General features: G+C 34.9%; 2 protein-coding genes across 2 annotated transcripts; one reads left to right on the top strand and one right to left on the bottom strand.

Annotated features, from left to right (window-relative positions):
• The first annotated feature begins 290 nt into the window (after positions 1-290).
• capslb (calcyphosine-like b) lies at positions 291-3300 on the top strand. Its single transcript, XM_056446692.1, is given in 6 exon segments — positions 291-369; positions 2249-2407; positions 2482-2659; positions 2742-2791; positions 2793-2949; positions 3142-3300. Coding segments are annotated over 5 exon segments (627 nt in total). The 5' UTR covers positions 291-369; positions 2249-2270; the 3' UTR covers positions 3247-3300.
• A 3637-nt stretch (positions 3301-6937) lies between these two features.
• On the bottom strand, positions 6938-12621 carry il7r (interleukin 7 receptor). The gene is given in 13 exon segments (XM_056447016.1): positions 6938-7616; positions 7619-7793; positions 7796-7888; positions 7989-8020; positions 8023-8060; positions 8135-8183; positions 8186-8235; positions 10758-10918; positions 11015-11148; positions 11352-11500; positions 11625-11667; positions 11670-11735; positions 12440-12621. Coding segments are annotated over 13 exon segments (1122 nt in total). The 5' UTR covers positions 12510-12621; the 3' UTR covers positions 6938-7554.
• Positions 12622-18068: the final 5447 nt, after the last annotated feature.

The following is an 18068-nucleotide window of genomic DNA, read 5'->3' as shown; positions in this document are numbered from 1 at the left end:
TAGCGACTGTGGTTAATTTGTGGTTAACGAGAATACTTTTTTGAATTCGTAGTAAAAACCATGGTTAATTTTCGCTAGGGACTATCCCTGTTTATGTTTACATTACGTCTCAGGAACAAACTCTGTTGTGTTTGTCTGCAAATGTTAATGATGTACTTACCAATTTGAAGTAGTCACGTCCGACATGTTTCACATTTAAAACTCAGTTTTGCGTTTTGATGACCTAATCAAGCACCTGAAGCGAGGCTAACCAATCAAACCCAGGAGCGCGTTGCTGTGGAAACAGTGGACGCTAAGGAAAGACCAAAACAGCCTCACGGAAATACGAGATTTCGGGAAATTAATCTTCGCTTTCTTTCACTTATCCATGTGAGTATGTAGCTAATGGAGTATTAAATAAGGACATATAAAATCTTCAAAAGGTCTTGCGATGTGCTTTTTGTTGGATTGCATTTGATTAAATGGTTACAGAGCACATATCATACCACGGAGTCGGTAGTCATTAGTCAGAATTACGTTACTCATAGCCAAAACTGGTTATTATTTGAATAATTATATCATTATGTTTTATTGTTTAACTCATAGACTACATGGACTAGGCTATTTGTATTTAAAATTCATGTCAAAAGAAAGAAAAATCTAAGGGATGAAAAACGAAAAACATAATGGACCTCAAAAGTGTGGAATAATGGCTGCTTAATGTACGTTAACTTATGTAATGTTGATAATAATAATAATTTTTATTTATATAGCGCCTTTCCAGAGCTCAAGGACACTTTTCAAAGAATGCGACAAAAAGAAATAGTACAAGCAGACACAAACATACAGGAAGTCAAATATAACAAACTGGAAATACAAAAACAAGACCTGAGAGACAAATAAGCAGAGTGCAGGTGGATCAGATAAAGTGGTCAGTTTGGCAGGTCAGAAGTGAAGCATTCAGAAAATAAGTGAGTTATAAGTAAAGATTTGAATGCAGAGATATTACTAGCAGAACGGAGTGAGCGTGGTAGAGTTCCAGAGTTTGGGTGCAATAACACTAAATGATCTGCCCCCCATTAAAGTGAGGCAGTACAGAGAAGGCCAGAGTCAGCAGAACGTAATGAGCGAGTTGGGGTGTAAGGGACAAGCATGTTGCAAAGATAAGAAGGAGCTAGGCTATTTAGGGATCTAAATGCAAGGAGGAGAATTTTAAATCTAATGCGGTATGCAACTGGGAGCCAATGGAGGTCGTAAAAGATTGGGGTTATATGAGCGGAACGTTTGGTACGAGTGAGTATTCTAGCTGCAGAATTTTGAATATACTGTAATCTGGAGATGAGGCTGGCAGGCAGACCAATGAAAAGGGCATTACAGTAGTCAATGCGTGAAGAGACAAATGCATGGATGACAGTCTCAGCATCCTTGCTACTGATGAAGGGACGCAGGAGTGTGAAAGGAGACTGTGGACTGAAAGGAGAGTGTGGAGTCAAGGATTACGCCTAAACTTTTGACAGAAGTAGATGTTTTAATGTGAGAGCCAGCAATCTCACAGGAGAAACTTAAGATGAAATATTTAATTGCATTACTCTTCCTTCAGAAATTGTGTTGTGCTCAGTATATTATTAAAGCTTCTTACTGTTTTACATATAGACAGGCAGGTGGGTGGGTGGGTGGGTGGATGGATGGATGGATGGATGGATGGATGGATGGATGGATGGATAGATAGATAGATAGATAGATAGATAGATAGATAGATAGATAGATAGATAGATAGGCAGAAAGACAGATGGATAGACAGACAGATAGATAGTGAAAACAGCCATATGTTTATCCTTTTGCAATATTATAATCTTATAAACCTTTTAATAAACACCTTTATAAACCGTGGAGGTTGTTTATAGATTGTATATGCTTTTGTTAAACTCTAACATTGCAATATCTTGATCTTATTTTAAAACAATCACGTTAATCAAAATAATTTGTACAGAACCTCTGTATGAAAGTCACTGGAAGACAAGCATACCAAACTACACTCAAGTGAAGCAATAAATTGTTTCTAATTGATACAACCAAGAACATGAAAGCAGTAGCTTTATATTTCTCCATCATTTGAAAATGTTATTTATTCAAAGGGCTTCATGTGATTGTAGCTCTTTCCCTCATAAAATAGAGAGTTTGTCGTGATTCTCTTTTTAGCTTTTTGACCAATAGACAGTAGGTTTGTATATACATTTTAATAAAAACCATGCATATGTTACCTTGTCAGCTTCAGATCAGATAGGTGGAGGATGGCAGGTACATCGCGACATAATCGAGAGATGATGATCAATGCCAAAAAGCAGCTGGCAGAGTGTTCAGACCCCATTGAGCGTCTGCGGCTGCAGTGTTTGTCCCGAGGGTGTGCGGGCATCAAGGGACTTGGCAGGTACAGTATGCATAAGATACGATTCCTCCTATAGACAAAAGTGCAGGTGTTTGACTTCAACATGATGTTCTCAGGACTTTCCGGATCATGGATGATGACAACAATCGCACGCTGGATTTGAAAGAGTTCATGAAAGGCCTGAATGACTATGGTGTGCTCATGGAGAAAGAAGAGGCCATCAGTCTTTTTCAGCAGTTTGACAGAGACGGCAGTGGACAAATTGACTTTGATGAGTTTCTTATTACACTGAGGGTAAAGGCATGAAATGGAGGGGTTTGTAGTTGATAAGTTAAACCCCGATTGTGCTTATTTTATTTGTATTCATGTATTGCAGCCACCCATGTCTAATGCTAGAAAGGAGGTGGTGTTACAGGCATTCAAAAGCTGGATAAACTGGAGACGGTGTGATTACAGTCGAGGATCTGAAAGGAGTGTATGATGTTAGAAAACACCCCAAATATCTAAATGGTGAGTGGACTGAAGACCAAATATTCCGCAAGTTCCTGGACAGTTTTGACTCTCCGGATGACAAGGATGGAAAGGTATGATGGTGAAAACACTGTAGTCTTATGTGACATATACAATAAAGAGTATAATAATGTGCTGATTTAAAGCTATTTTATTTAAGAATATTTTTATTTGGTTTAACCATCCATTCACATCTTCCAATGGTTCCATTGTTTATCATTTCTTAAGTGTTTTCTTTGATCATGCTACATGTCTTCATGCATCAGGTCACAAAAGAGGAGTTTATGAACTACTACTCCGGCGTCAGCGCATCCATTGACACAGATATCTACTTTATATTAATGATGAGAAATGCATGGAAGCTTAACTAAGCTTCACTATTTTAGGGTAAAAAAACAAAGATGTCTTATCTTCATATAAAGCATGTCAATCAAACATTCACTTCAGTCCAAAGTGTATATAATAGTTCAAAAATATCCCAATATATGAAATATTATATACACTCACCAGCCACTTTATTAGTTCCACTTAGCTAGTACAAGGTTAGACTCTCAAATCTGTCCAAAATACCAGTATAGATACCAACAGTTTATGAAATACTGTCTGCCTCTAGTCACCTTTTAAAGGAACACTCATTTTACATCTCCCCTAGAGTTAAACATTGTAATGTAATGTGTATGGCCAAAGTGCTTCACAATCATGAGGGTCATGAGGTCTCTCCACACCATCACCAGTGTACAGCACCCACTTAGATAATGCGACGGCAGCCACAGGACAACGGCGCCAGTGCGTTCACCAGCTATAGGGAAGTGGAGAGACAGTGATAGAGCCAATTCGGTGGATGGGGATGATTAGGAGGCCATGATGGTAAGGGTCAATGGTGGAAATTTGGCCAGGACACTGAGGTTACACCCCTACTCTTTACAAGAAGTGCCAAGGGATGTTTAATGACCACAGAGAGTCAGGACCTCTGTTTAACGTCTCATCCGACTCATTAGGAACCACACAGACCACAGGTTGAGTGCCCCCTGCTGGCCTCACTAACGCCACTTCCAACAGCAACCTAGTTTTCCCATGTGGTCTCTCATCCAGGTACTGACCTGCTTATCTTCAGTGAGTAACCGATCTTGTGCTGCAGGTTTTACCATTTTTTTTTATCCATTCAGCATATCTCAGAGTCTGGCAGGTCACTTTTAGCATAGCTTAGCTTAAATCATAAGGTGTATCCCAAATTGCACACTTATGCACTATTCTATGCCATTTTAAAGTATAAATAGTGCAAGTAGTGCATTCACACTAAACTCTAAAAAGATCAAGTGCACTTTAAATACCCAGATGATGCACTTATTCAATTGATAAAAATAAGTGTGGAATGATGAACACATCAAGCACTCAACAGCCGCTGCTTTGCTCATGTAGTGGAAGGGGCGGAGCTATTGGGGCACATGTTGGATTACTTTATTTATTTTGGATTTTAAAAGCAAAATTCTTCAACAAAAGTGATTATACCGCCTCCCAATGGTGAATGCAGTTATACTCACAGCAGGTATTATTTGGTACTTCGGTCATTTATTTCACTAATTTGGCAACCTTCAAACATCATCTGGGAAACGTTTTGAAATTGCACTTAGCATAAAAACAGAGATGACACTACATACATATACTATGCTGTTGAGTGTGTAAGTTAATAAGTACATAGTGCATAGTGTGCCATTTGGGACGCAGCTACAGATTAAACCATTAGCATCTTGCTAAAAAAAAATTCCAATAAGAGCTTTAATAATTTCCCTATTTAAAGCTCAACTCTTCTGTAGTTACATTGTGCTCTAAGACCAACGAAAAACGAAAAGTAAAGTTACTATTTTCTATGCCAATATCATGGCTAGGAACTATAATCTGAGTGAGATGCTACATGGTCTAATCCGATTCAGTGATTTACATTAAGCTAAGCTAAAAGTTCTAACGCCAGACCTGGAAATCAGCTGAATTGACTAAAAATGGTTAAAACAAAACTGTTTTTAGGGGGGGGGGGGGGGGGGGGGATGTGGGGTTGTAAATGAGCAAAATTTCCAAAAAGGTGGAGTCAAATGGGTTTGAAGTTTAGCAGATCATGTTATCCAAGTCCCAAATTCAAATTCCAAAGTCATTTCTGCCATATGACTGGCTGATTAGATACTTGTGCATCAACAGGCAGATAAATAGGGGTACCTAATAAAGTGAGTGGTAAAAAACGGGCAAGTATTGAAAGTTGAGTCTAAAAATAAGGTGGCAAGTTGACTTTTTAGGTGTTTAACAGCTACCAATTCTTGTGGTTTTGGGATCTACACAATCAAAAAAAAAATAACCACTTACTAATCATACACAGTGTTTCTCACTGCAGACAAGCAGCTGCACCAATGCATATATTGTTTTATTGTAGAATCAGCCACACCATCTAACAAACACAGGTGGTGTGGTAATGTTTCTAGACTTTGAGTCTTGTGATTGTGTGCATTCTCTTTATTTGGCTAATGAAATTTGCACCTGCTCAGATCCCAAGGTGAGAAACACTCAAAAACTCAAATGAGATCTTTTATTAAATTACTCTGAAACTTCTTTTTCTCTTTCTGGGTTGCGATCATCCTTCTGGCTTTTGGTTTGGGTCTCTGCAAGAGCTACCATTTTGTTTTATAACAGTATTTCTTAATCTTTCTACAGGTGACAAAGGATGAATTCTGGAACTATTACAGTGGAGTCAGTGCTTCTATTGATAATGATTGTATTTTATTTTAATGATAGACTGCATGGAGGTATGAGGCAATCGAATCAAAAATCAAAGCTGCGATATTCCTGACAACTGATATTTGGTGTTAATCAAAAATCAAAGCTGCAATATTCCTGTGAAACGAAATGAAAAATAGTACTAGCTTTGTAGAAGTTTGAATTATGTGTTTAGCCTTGTTAGTGTTTACATGTTTTGTTCAGGGTGTTTGAAGGTGTGGTTGAATCATGTTGTTTTACAAAAGAATGACACATTTAATAAATGTTTTATAATGGTTATAAACAGAAGTCCCTTCAGATGATTAATATGAAATGTGAGAATGTTTTACACAGTTTTATGGTTTGTCATTTACATTTTGTCCCCTCCGAACTACAATGAAACAGCTTGAATACATAATTATTCATAATTAAGTAACAACTGAGTATTTCATAATAAAAAAGTGTTGTATACATTCCTTTATTGATATAGATTGCTATATAGGCTACTGCTAATTGCGTTACAAAATTAAAATACATGCAGGTAACTTTTTATATGTACAAAAATATGTCTTCAGATCATTATAAATAAATCCTCTGATCATGGAAAAAAGTGCCACTTAAATTATAAGTATTACTTCTGGAAGTTAGGTTAACAAAACTCTCAGCTTTACTCAAGATATATACAGTGGTGTGAAAAAGTGTTTGCCCCCTACTGATTTCTTTTTTTCTTTTTTTTGTATGTTTGACATATTTTAATGTTTCAGATCATTCAGAAATTTAAATATTAGTTAAAGATAACACAAGTAAATTTATCTGGGAGTTTTGAAATGAATTATTAAGGAAAATAAAACTATATAGCCCTGTGTGAAAACATGTTTGTGGAAAATACTCTGAGACAAAAGTTGAACTTTTCGGAAGGTGTGTGGCCCATTATGTGTGCCATAAAAGTAACACTGCATTTCAGAAAAAACTCATCTACAGTAAAATGTGGAGGAGGTAGTGTGATCATCGGGAGCCGTTCAGGACCAGTAAGACTTGCTGTGATAAATGGAACCATAAATTCTGCTGTGTACCAAAATATCTTGTAGAAGAATATCCAGCTATCTGTTAGTGAAGTTAGCTGAAGCAAACTTGGGTTCTGCAGCAGGACAATGATCCAAAGCACACCAAAAAGTCTACTTCTGAATGGAAAAAAAAAAACTAAATGAAGACTTTGTAGTGGCCTAGTCAATGTCCTGACCTAAATCCAATTGAAATGCTGTGTTTTCCTCCACATTGCTGCAACAAAGTCATTTGAAAGTATCAAAAATGCTTGAATTGCAGTTGTTCTGCTAACGGTGGCCCAACCAGTTTATTAGGTTTACAGGGCAAACACTTTTTCACATAGGGCTGTGTAGTTTTGCATTTTGTTTTTCCTTAATAGTACAAACATTTAATTAAAAACTAACTGATGTGTTTACTTGTGTCATCTCTGACATATTCAAACTAGTTTAATGATCTGAAATATTGAAGTGTGACAAACATGCAAAAAATAAGAAATCAGTATAAATATATGATATGAAAAACATGCATGGATTAATGTCTATAGTAGAGAATACTGAGAGTAGCAGCAGTTACATGAGGTCTGAGTATGTGTGGTGAGTTCAGCAATGTGCATTATCAATGATTCACCCTTAATGCAAGTGTTTCTGAAACATTTAGAAGGAAATCAGCTACTAAATGGAGATCACAGGTGTGCGTGATGCTTGGTTGAAAATGAAACCTGTGGATAACTGCTATGATACGTACATACTTAACAACCGAACATGTCTTGGCGTGACGTGAAAGCATCTTATTTTAAGCAACAGGCTTCCTGGGTTATTAAATGCTTCATATATATTCTTAGTTAACCTTTATCATGTGAATACAATGAGTTTCTTACAACCGAGAGTCTGTAAAAATCACAAAAACTTGTCTGGTTCATTGTGTTTGAACAGGCTGGACATTGTGACATAGGCTTCACTTTACATTCGAGTTGAGGGGACTTCAGACCCTGAGAGACACTATTTTCCATTTCTTTTGCCAAATCTGATTCATCTAACAATCTAATTTTCAAGTGTGACTGCTCTCTCGGAAGCCGTTCGTCTGCGTTAATGTCCAATTCACTCACTGACGCACTTGAGTAACTGTAGCGAAGCTTCATCCTTGAAGCTCAGATGGCTTTTCGTCAACATAATCCACGCGGTGTATAAAGGTGTCGGTAAATATCTCAGGACTGAAAGTGAAAGGAAGGCCCTGAAAATGCAAAACATCTGCATGAGGACATGGAGCACATCTTGATTTAATCATGCAGAACATCAAGTGATGCAACAATATGAAAACAAACTGCTTTTACCTCCTTTGCCCTTTGCATTTGAGCGAGAGTTGCTTTGGGTGTGGGATGTTTGGTGTAATGTAGTTCTTTATCCTGGGTAAGAACAATTTGTTATTTGTTTAAAATATTATTACATTTTTTTAATGTGCAAAAACAAAACCACTCACTGTGTCCTCCATCGCAGGGCAATCAAACTGATGATGAGAACCAGAATAATGTGACGATGCCGGTGACAACTTGTGGTGTTTGGATGGGGGAGGGATTTTTGCTTTGGTAAGTAAATGCAGAACATACGTCATCATTTCAATTCATCAGGCATGATTAATAACACTTTTCATAGAGTCCTAAAGCTTTTTGATTCATCACTTCCCTAATAATTGACGCAAAAAGGCCCAGTCATGTTTCTGTGATTGATTGATGGTTTTTTTAACATAAGGGTTTTTCATACTTGAAAAGCAAGTTAAGCCTGGGTTATTTGTAGACATACGTCTGTTTTTTTCTGCTTCCTAAATCCTGTCAATGTCAATGGAACTTGTAATTACAGCTTGTACAGTACACTGAATTTTGTGAGAGCTCTGACTTGTACAGCATTTCTGCAGGTTCTTTAAATCAAATGTAAGACTTTTTAAGACCCTTTTAAGACCATTATGACTGAAATTTTAGACTTTTACAGGGCTAAACACTAAGGTTTTTTTCTAATGGATCGGTTACTTCTGTAAATAGTTTTTGTATAATGGAAGATCATGTAAAGCATGGGTCAAACTCAAACTCAATTCCTGGAGGGTCGCAGCTCTGCACAGTTTTGCTCCGACCATAATCAAACACAGCTGATCCAACTAATCAAGAGTTTCAAGACTACTAGAGAGTCCCTTTTAAAGGCAAGTAATTCACTCTGCGGCCATCTTTGAAACAGCTCTTTGGCAGTATGCGCGGGCACTCTGAATGGGGAAACATCAAATTCTCCAAAATTGTTTGCAAAGCTTACGATTACATTTCATGTTAGAATCACCAATAAAATTAAACAAACAACTGTTTCTTTAGTTTCATTTCTGAACCAGATTTTGCGTCCAAATCACGCAAAATCTGCAGAAACTCACGTCAGAGTACAGTCAGTCTTTAGCGATCGATGATTGGCTCCTGTACTAAAAGCGGGCTTTATTCGCCATATAGCGATCGATGATGATTGGCTCCTGTACTAGTAGGCAGGGGCTTTATCACCATAATTGACAGTTACCCTTTTCCCAATTTAAAAAGATACGAGTGACATGTCTTGTGCTTTTTATAGTCTTTGCTATTAAGCAGGGGTGTGATTTGATGTGGTTGGTGCTAAAATCTGCAGAGCTGTGGCCCCTCCAGGAATTGAGTTTGAGATCACTGATGTTAAGCGATGTGTTGCTTCATTTTTCTTTCCTGATTAGGGAATTTAATTTGGAAAATTTGCTGTAAAAATATGTCTAACAGTTGTTGCAAATTGTTTCTCTTTACAATAAAAAACTTGAATATGAATATATATATATATATATATAATATATATATATATATATATATTATATATATATATATAAATTTGAGATGGATTATAGGTAGGCCCACACGGAATCTGTGCATAATTTTTAGCCCATCGTTGAGTTTATTTATTTACTTGTGTAAATGTGTGTCAACTTAAATTTATTCAGTTTTTAAATTACTTTCAGTAATATTATTAACAAATATAAAAATGTTCATTTGATTTATTTACAATACAGCTTGTAAAGTAATATTTCTTTCTTTTGGTAGATATATTATATGAGACTTGGATTCTAATTGGATTTGCATTGTAAACATTAAATAAATTTTTTTTAAAATTTATTTTTATTTCATATATTAAGTTTTTAGTAATGATACTCCCAAAATCATTCCACATAAATCTGCAGATTTTTAACAAAATTCTGCACAGAAATAGCTAAAAATGTTTGCAGATTCTGTCTAGCCTTAATTATAGGTGACAGATTGGGTAGCTTTACTTGGACATAGGAAAATTAAGCCTTTTTAAAATGATTTAAGGCCTACAACACAATATTTTAGTGAATTTAAGACTTTTTAATCCCTAAAATTTTGCTTTTGAAGTTTAAGTAATTTTAAGACCACGTGGACACCCTGTTGTATCACCTGACTGCTTCTGATATATTTTAGGCATTGGTAGTTTGGAAGCCTGCTGGACACGTCTGAGTAGAAAGTCAATTATTGTCATCCCAAAATTCTTTAATTATTACATGAATGCAACAGTACAATAATCACATGGTACAATGGTCATAACTTTAATAAAACAGTTTACAAGTTGTAATTAGTTCCACAAGAAAATAAATGCTTGATTTTTCAGATCATGGTAATTCAGATATGGTTTAAATGCGCTAAATGCTAACTTTATCCTAAATAGATCTCCAATTGATGCGTTTAGTCATTTCTACCATAACTAGTCAAAGCATGTGAATATGAAGTCCCCCAAGCTGGTTGTCAATTGCTAGCTGTAGCATTGTTACACTGCAATGTTAATAATAATAATGCAAAACTAGTGCTAATTCTTCTCTGGAGCAGGGTGTCAAGAATTTGGGTAAAAGGGATATTAATCCCTTTTCTAAATAACAGTTGTGAACTGTAGCTTTACTAAGGGTTAAAAGTGGGATTTGAAACAACGATTAACCAGGGTTTAAAGCCCTTTATACACCACCGACTCATAACCCCACTGATTAATTTAATATTCATGTATTCTCTCATGTAACCAACATTTGACCTCCAAACCATGATCCCCACTTACTTTTTATAGTGAAATTGTCATCTGAACTCCACTCACTCCAGTCACCGGCAAAATAGTTTATAGGTTTTGCTCTGACACGTGTACTGTAAACACCATCTCCACCAAGTCTGTCTCTGCTCATACTGATGTTCCTATAGTCAACGAGTAAACTGATGGGCTGCAAAACAGAAACGGGACGTTTAGTTGTTAAAAAGAAATGATTCCATCTTAATTTTAAAGAAAGGTCAAGTGGTCAAACTATTGTGAGAAACACCTCATGTTCACCCCGGATCTCCACTTGGAACTGACATTCACGAACATAATCATGATGGTGTTCAAACCATATGAAAATTTCATCCGTGTCTTTCAAAAAAGTGGCACTTTTTAATTCAGGAGCTGGAATTTTGACTGCAAAGACAAAGACAGATTAGACAGTAGCAGAGTCAAAAAAATAGATAGATAGATAGATAGATAGATAGATAGATAGATAGATAGATAGATAGATAGATAGATAGATAGATAGATAGATAGATAGATAGATAGATAGATAGATAGATAGATAGATAGATAGATAGATAGACAGATAGATAGATAGATAGATAGATACTTGCCAATTTTTGTCAGGTCAATTTCCTTTTCAATAATGCCGTCTCTTAAGTGTACTTGCAGCTCATATTTCACTATTATTTCTAAATTCTCAAAAGAAAAATATTTTGGTCCTAGAGTTGCGTTCGTACACTTACGCTTCTCTTTCATTTTGCTAAATAGAACAAAGTTCAGTGTTAGAGCAAACACTTATTCACATAAATTCACATTCACAAAAGTTGAATTATTCAATTACCAACAGATTACTCGACCATTTATAAATATGTGTAAAGAAGTACCAGAGTGTTGCGAATATGACCTCCTCAATGGGTTCATCGTTAAAAAACAGGTAAGGTTATTCTGCATAAGAGTCATAATGGATGTGCAGGTCACTTCTTTGTCAGGCAAATCTAAACGAATCAATAGGAGAAAACCTCTAGTACCTCTTAAGTCTTCATGCATTATATTGTGTGTCAGCATGAAGGGAAAGTTGATGAAAAATGAACAAAAAAACATATTTTGAAAATCCTGGCAGCCATTGTTTCAAATTACATTGTTTTTCCTTCTGTGGATTTCAGTGGCAACAGATTTCCAACATTCCTCAAAATATGTAGATGAAGAAACCTCACATTGGTTTGGAATCCCATGAGAGTGAATAGATGGTATGTAAATAGTCGCTTATGGCCATGGGTCATCTACCCCTTTGATAATTACTGGACTCCCCAGGAGCGTAGCAACCCGGGGGATAGGGGATACGTCCCCCTCATTTTTAGAAACAGACCATTTAGAAACAGGTGATTAATAATTATATGAAAGTAAACATTTGGATCTCAGACATTTTAAAACTGGGTGGACGGCTCTTTACAGCTGTCCACCCACTATTAAAATGTCTGCAACCCCCCAGGACTCCCCCACCCCACACACACCAAACGCATAGATCTGTTTATCATTATAATCATATATCACTACACAAAGTCTAGCTACATTTATGTCACAAGGCAGTGATTTGACTATATAGATATATAGACTAATCAAATGAATCATTTAAAAAGTGAACGCAATAATAATCTTTGCCTTCTGAGTGTATTATATAAAGCGTTAAATCTGAACTTACCGCCATCTCCACTTTCAGACAGGCCCAAAGGACAGAAAACAACAAAGATAATCCACAAAAGTCCCGCCATCTCTCATCCAGCAGCAGAACAGACACAGATCACTCAAGAGAGACGTCTTCATTACTCACACACGCGTTTACTGACAACTTACAGCTCACAACACTTACTGTGAAACTTTCGAAAGAGGGAGAGAGAGAGAGAGAGAGAGAGAGAGAGAGAGAGAGAGAGAGAGAGAGAGAGTGCGTGTGTGTGTGTGTGTGTGAACCCCAACTGTGCCTCACACTGCTTTTCTGAAGTCAAAACCAAGTCACCCCCTGGTGGTGGATGTAGTATAGGTTAAAAAAATTAGACATGAGTCGAACTTAAACATAAATCAATCTGATAGATAAGTTATGCAAATTAAAAGTCCAAATATATGTTTCTGAAAGATCATTTCCAAGGTTTTAGGTAGTTCTTGTCACGCTGATGTATGTTTCTCATGCTCGTTTTGCTAATGTGCTTGCTTTGGTTTAGTTTGTTACATAAAGTTTCTGTATGGGAGAAATATCTTTCATATGTGACTTAACTGAACTGCACATTACGAAAAAATAACAAACAGGACAAGCTACAAAAATGTCACAGGAACGATGTTTACAGGAGCCTTCTATCAAAGTCATTGAAATATTTGTGTAAAATAAATAATATAAATAAAATTATATATATATATATATATATATATATATATATATATATATATATATATATATATATATATATATATATATATATATATATATATTAATAAATAGTCTACTGTGTAATCTAAATAATAGCCTATTTATGCTATGAAAATATAAGTATGTCTATACAACATTTTCTAATATGGTTCAAGGCGTAAGCTATATTGCATATCATGGCATAAACGTCTTGAATTTGAACTCACTTTACGACTTAGAAAAAGTGTGTTAGAAAAGTGTGTGCGTGTGTGTGTGTGAGTGTGTGTGTGTGTGTGTGTGTGTGTGTGTTATATAGCATGAATATCTGTTAAATGAATGAAATTCTGATGTAAATACGCCATTTTGTCATTAACACCCCAGGAAGCAACAATTCTGGCCCAGATTTAGCATAAAGCTGGCACAGCAGGCGTTTGTCCGGCACTGGCATACAGTATGTGGGCCAAACAGAGCCCGGGTTTGGCAGAGGTGGCACGCCTTTAAGGCGGCACATAAGACTTGGGCCTGTTATCAAATGTAGTGTTTGACCCAGATGTTGAATATGTGGGCCAAACTCATTTGGCCTATCTTGACCCACTTTTAAAATACATTTATATTATTTTTGAGTAAAGAAAAAAATTCAACCAATCAAATCGCTTTGAGAAAAAAGCGAAATGCTTCATGGGTTTATTAATTTCATTGCAGTCGTGACACAATAACATATCTGATCCAGTTCAGGCCCAATTATGTGTTACTAACTTGGCTGAGACTTGGCCCAGATATGGTCCATGTTTGGTCTTTATATGGAAGCCAGACTTGGTTCAATCATGTACCGTAATTCACTGTGGCATCTGGGCCAAGCATAATCTGAATGTGTGGGCCAGCTCTGGGCCAGAGAAATGTTGTGGAACTACTAGTTCCTTTACATGACATTCATTCACAAATCCTTTCCCGTGGAACAAAATGTTTATTGAATGCAAACAATCTCTGTGTAAGTGTTAAGTCATCTAGGTACAACGAATTCAGACATGTTACTCAGCACAGCACTCAACAGTTTTGCATAAATAATGAACAACAAAATCTGAAATTAGCCATTTTGGAAGCTTACACTGTAAAAAAATTATATGATAGTCATGACAACATTGATTTTTAGTTTATTGAAGGGTACTAAACTAAGTTAATCGTGTTCGAACTTAATTTTATAAGCTGTTTTAAGTCAGGTTAATAGAATATAAGTTCAATGGACTCATAAGGTTAATTTGTTTCAACTTAAAATGTAATTTAATTGATTACTTTGTGTTTTTTTACAGTGTAAATTTACGAAAGCTGCTTTTGGAGTAACAAGGAAATCTGCAAGATGTTTTTATAACATGATGATTCTTATGTGTCAAAAGATCAAGAGAAAACTGATTTCTCATCTCATGATGCCTTTAATGCAGAAAAGCAGGTAAACACCTATGTGTACAAGATCAAAAATAAAGCTCATGTGAAATGAACATAAACTCAACACAAGTTGAGTCAAGTCAAATTTGCAATTTTGAAAAAGCATTAAAAATATGCAAATTACCCAAAATGAAATCAAATAAAATACAAAGTTGTCTAAAATAACAGATTCCAGAAATAGGCTTTTATGATAACAACAATAGAAATATCTTGTAAATAATTGGTTGACTTATTTTTCTGGCTGCTGTCTGCAAGCATAACAAACCTGCAACATAATTTTGAGCTGCCATCCACCAGGTGAGGAACACCGCACTGTACCATACACAACATCTGCTCTACTATAGCAGCTTCGTCAAGCTTTGAAAAAAATTGTCAGCACTTTATTTAGGTCAGACCATGGAAGACCAAAGCAGGTTGTGGTTGAGACAAAAATACGTTATGACCATTTCAGTAGTTAGAATGAAACTACTGGCTTAGAAAAACAGCTTCCAAGTAAATACACGCAATACTTCCTCAATTTACAAAATGACACGTAAAGGATGGGGGGACTAAGAAGAGGATTCAGTTTGATTTAGATTAATGCACAAAAAGCCTTCATAACCATTCCTTTTACTTTGATGTTATCTAAGATGTAATGACCATGATTTGCAGTGTTTTTTCCACTTTAATCATGTTTTAAAGTATTGTCTTCAGACTATATGCAAAAAGTACAGGTAAATATGAAGCAAAAAAGTCCCCTCTCAGCATGAACCTCTAGTCTAAAAAGCAAAAACAAGTGGTAACCTATTACAACCCACTTCCTGTCGCCTCCGAGAATGGTTTTATGCAAAAAAATGAGGCCGACAGATCGTCGGTCTGAACTGCTACCTGTACTGTAAACAAACTATACAAACTACACTCAAAATGACTTTTGATATGATTTTAATATGAGTTGAAACAACCCAATTGTTAAGTTTGATAAACAACTTAATTGTTTTATGTTCAATCCACTTAAATTTGTGAAAAAGTTTAAGTTAACTTAAACGATTTGTGTTGTGACAACATGAAGAAATTGTGTGCAATTTTTACAGTGTACATGACACTGGATTAATCACTAACACAGACTGACACAAAGGTTTGATTTTAAAAGTCATTTGAATGAATCCTGCCATAAACATGTGTGGATTTCATTACGCAAGACCTACTGAAAATTTAAATTCTTTCAAGTCTTGAAGATACTCAACAATATTAGTGTTGTCTATTTTGGTGTGATTGTGTTGTGGAGAGACTGTGGTTACTCAGCTGTTTATCTGCATATATCCTGTATGCAGAGAGCATTGATTCCTTTTATTGTAATACAACAGTCAAATGATAAAAAGGAAGATGTGATTCAAGTAGTTTCCAAACTTAAAAGGATTTCACATATGCAAAAATTGCAGGACTCTATGAGCAATATCCTATGACTCTACATCTGGCAAAACTTGGTAATCTGGCAAACTTTCTGTAAAGTAGCAAAGAAAGGTCTTTACAACCGATAATAGTCCATAATTCATTTTTTGACCCATCGAATAACCACATAAATGGATGTGGTGTGGCAGTAAAATCAGCTTGCTGTTTTGAATCTGGCAGAAAACATGTGGTTTAATCGGGTTATCAGTAGAGTAGTCACATCTTCTGCTTCAAACGAGGACAAAGGTCATTTGTTACCAGTTTATTTTCAGTATTAACACTGAAACCTCTCATCTAAGGTTAAGGATTTTTTGTCAAATTTACCAAGTCCAAATGTTCAGCTCAACATAAAAAAAATTGACTATTCATATACTGACATAATGCTATAACTACAATAGGTAAAAGCACACTGTAAAAAATCCTGGTTGCCTTAAATTTTTAAGTTGAATCAAATTAACTTTATGACTCAATTGAACCTATATTATGATAAACTGATCTAAAACAGCTTGTGTAACTTATAAAATGAAGTTAGAGCATGATTAACTTAGTTTAATAAGTTACACTGTAAAAAAATCCGTAATTTTACGATTTATTTCTGGCAGCTGGCATGCGGTAAAACAACATAAAATAACGGCCGTGAAATTACAGAAATTTACTGTAAAATAACAGAAGTTGAATTACAGAAATTTACTGTAAAATAACAGAGGTTGAATTACAGAGATTTACCAGAAACTTAAATTTAAGGATATTTCTGTAATTTAATGTCTGTTATTTTGCGGTAAATTTCTGTAATTTAATGACCGTTATTTTACATTTTTTAATATAGATAAATATAAAATAAACTGTAAAACTATGGATTTTTTTTTACAGTGTACAATGAAATAAAAACATGCTATCATGACTAATTGATCATATAATTGTTTTTACAGTGTATAGTGTATTATTTTTTGCCACATCAGCAACGTATGGCTATTTCATGGCAAGATAACTACGTAAAATGATTAAAAATCACGTTTTTATATATTTGACATGTACTTAATAAATGGAATAATAAAATATAAACAATTAAAAATAAGTGTAGGGCTATTAAATCGTTACTTAAAATAAATGTTATCTGAAATTAAAGAAAACATATGATAAAATGTATATTTAAATTTATTTTAAGCTAATTGCCAAGGAGATATTTTTCATTTTCAATTACTTCAGCCCAATCTTTTAAAAATAAATCAAACTAAAACTATTTTTGGCATTTTTTTTTTCCAAATTTATATTTTTGTATGAACTATCCCTCCAATGCAAACAATAGACAATAAATAATATGCAACAAAGTTCTTAAAACTTTAACAAAAATAAATACGATCTTATTTCAAATTAATTTATGAGTCCATTGGACTCATATTATGTTAAACTGACTTAAAACAGCTTGCATAACTTATAAAATTAAGTTAGAACATTATTAATTAAACTATTAATTTAGTTTAGAACAATACTTAGTTTAATAAGTTACAATGAAATAAAAACATGCTATCATGACTAATTGATCATGCATTTCTTATATAGATGTATAGATCAGTGTATAGATAAGTTCTAGTGCAAAAGTTTGTCCAATTGTATTATGTAAAAAGATTTGTATTTATTTAATTATTGTCACTTCAGCAACTTATGGCTAATTCATGGCAAGATAACTATGTAAAATGCTTGAAAATCACCTTTTTTATATATTTTTATATACATGATCTTAACAGTTGGAAAAATAAAATATAAATTATTTAAAATAACTGTACACTGTAAAACCCAAAAAGTTAAGATAACTTAAACCATTTGAGGAACTCGATTGCAACAAACTATTTAAGTTCAAAAACTAATCCTAATGAGTGCTGTGAACTTAATCCATTTGAGTAAACGAAGCAATTTGAGCACAGTAAAACCCAATACATTAAGAGAACTCAAACTAACTGAGTACTGTAAAACCCAATAAGTTTAGGCAACTCAAACCGTTTAAGAAAACTGATTGCTACAAACCCTTTGAGTTAAAAACGAATTTATATGAGTACTGTGAACTTAC

The sequence above is a fragment of the Danio aesculapii genome, chromosome 21 (assembly GCF_903798145.1).
Source record: "Danio aesculapii chromosome 21, fDanAes4.1, whole genome shotgun sequence".
NCBI lineage: Eukaryota > Metazoa > Chordata > Actinopteri > Cypriniformes > Danionidae > Danio > Danio aesculapii.
Note: the sequence above shows the minus strand (reverse complement) of the source record. Positions and strands in the feature narration are given on the sequence as shown.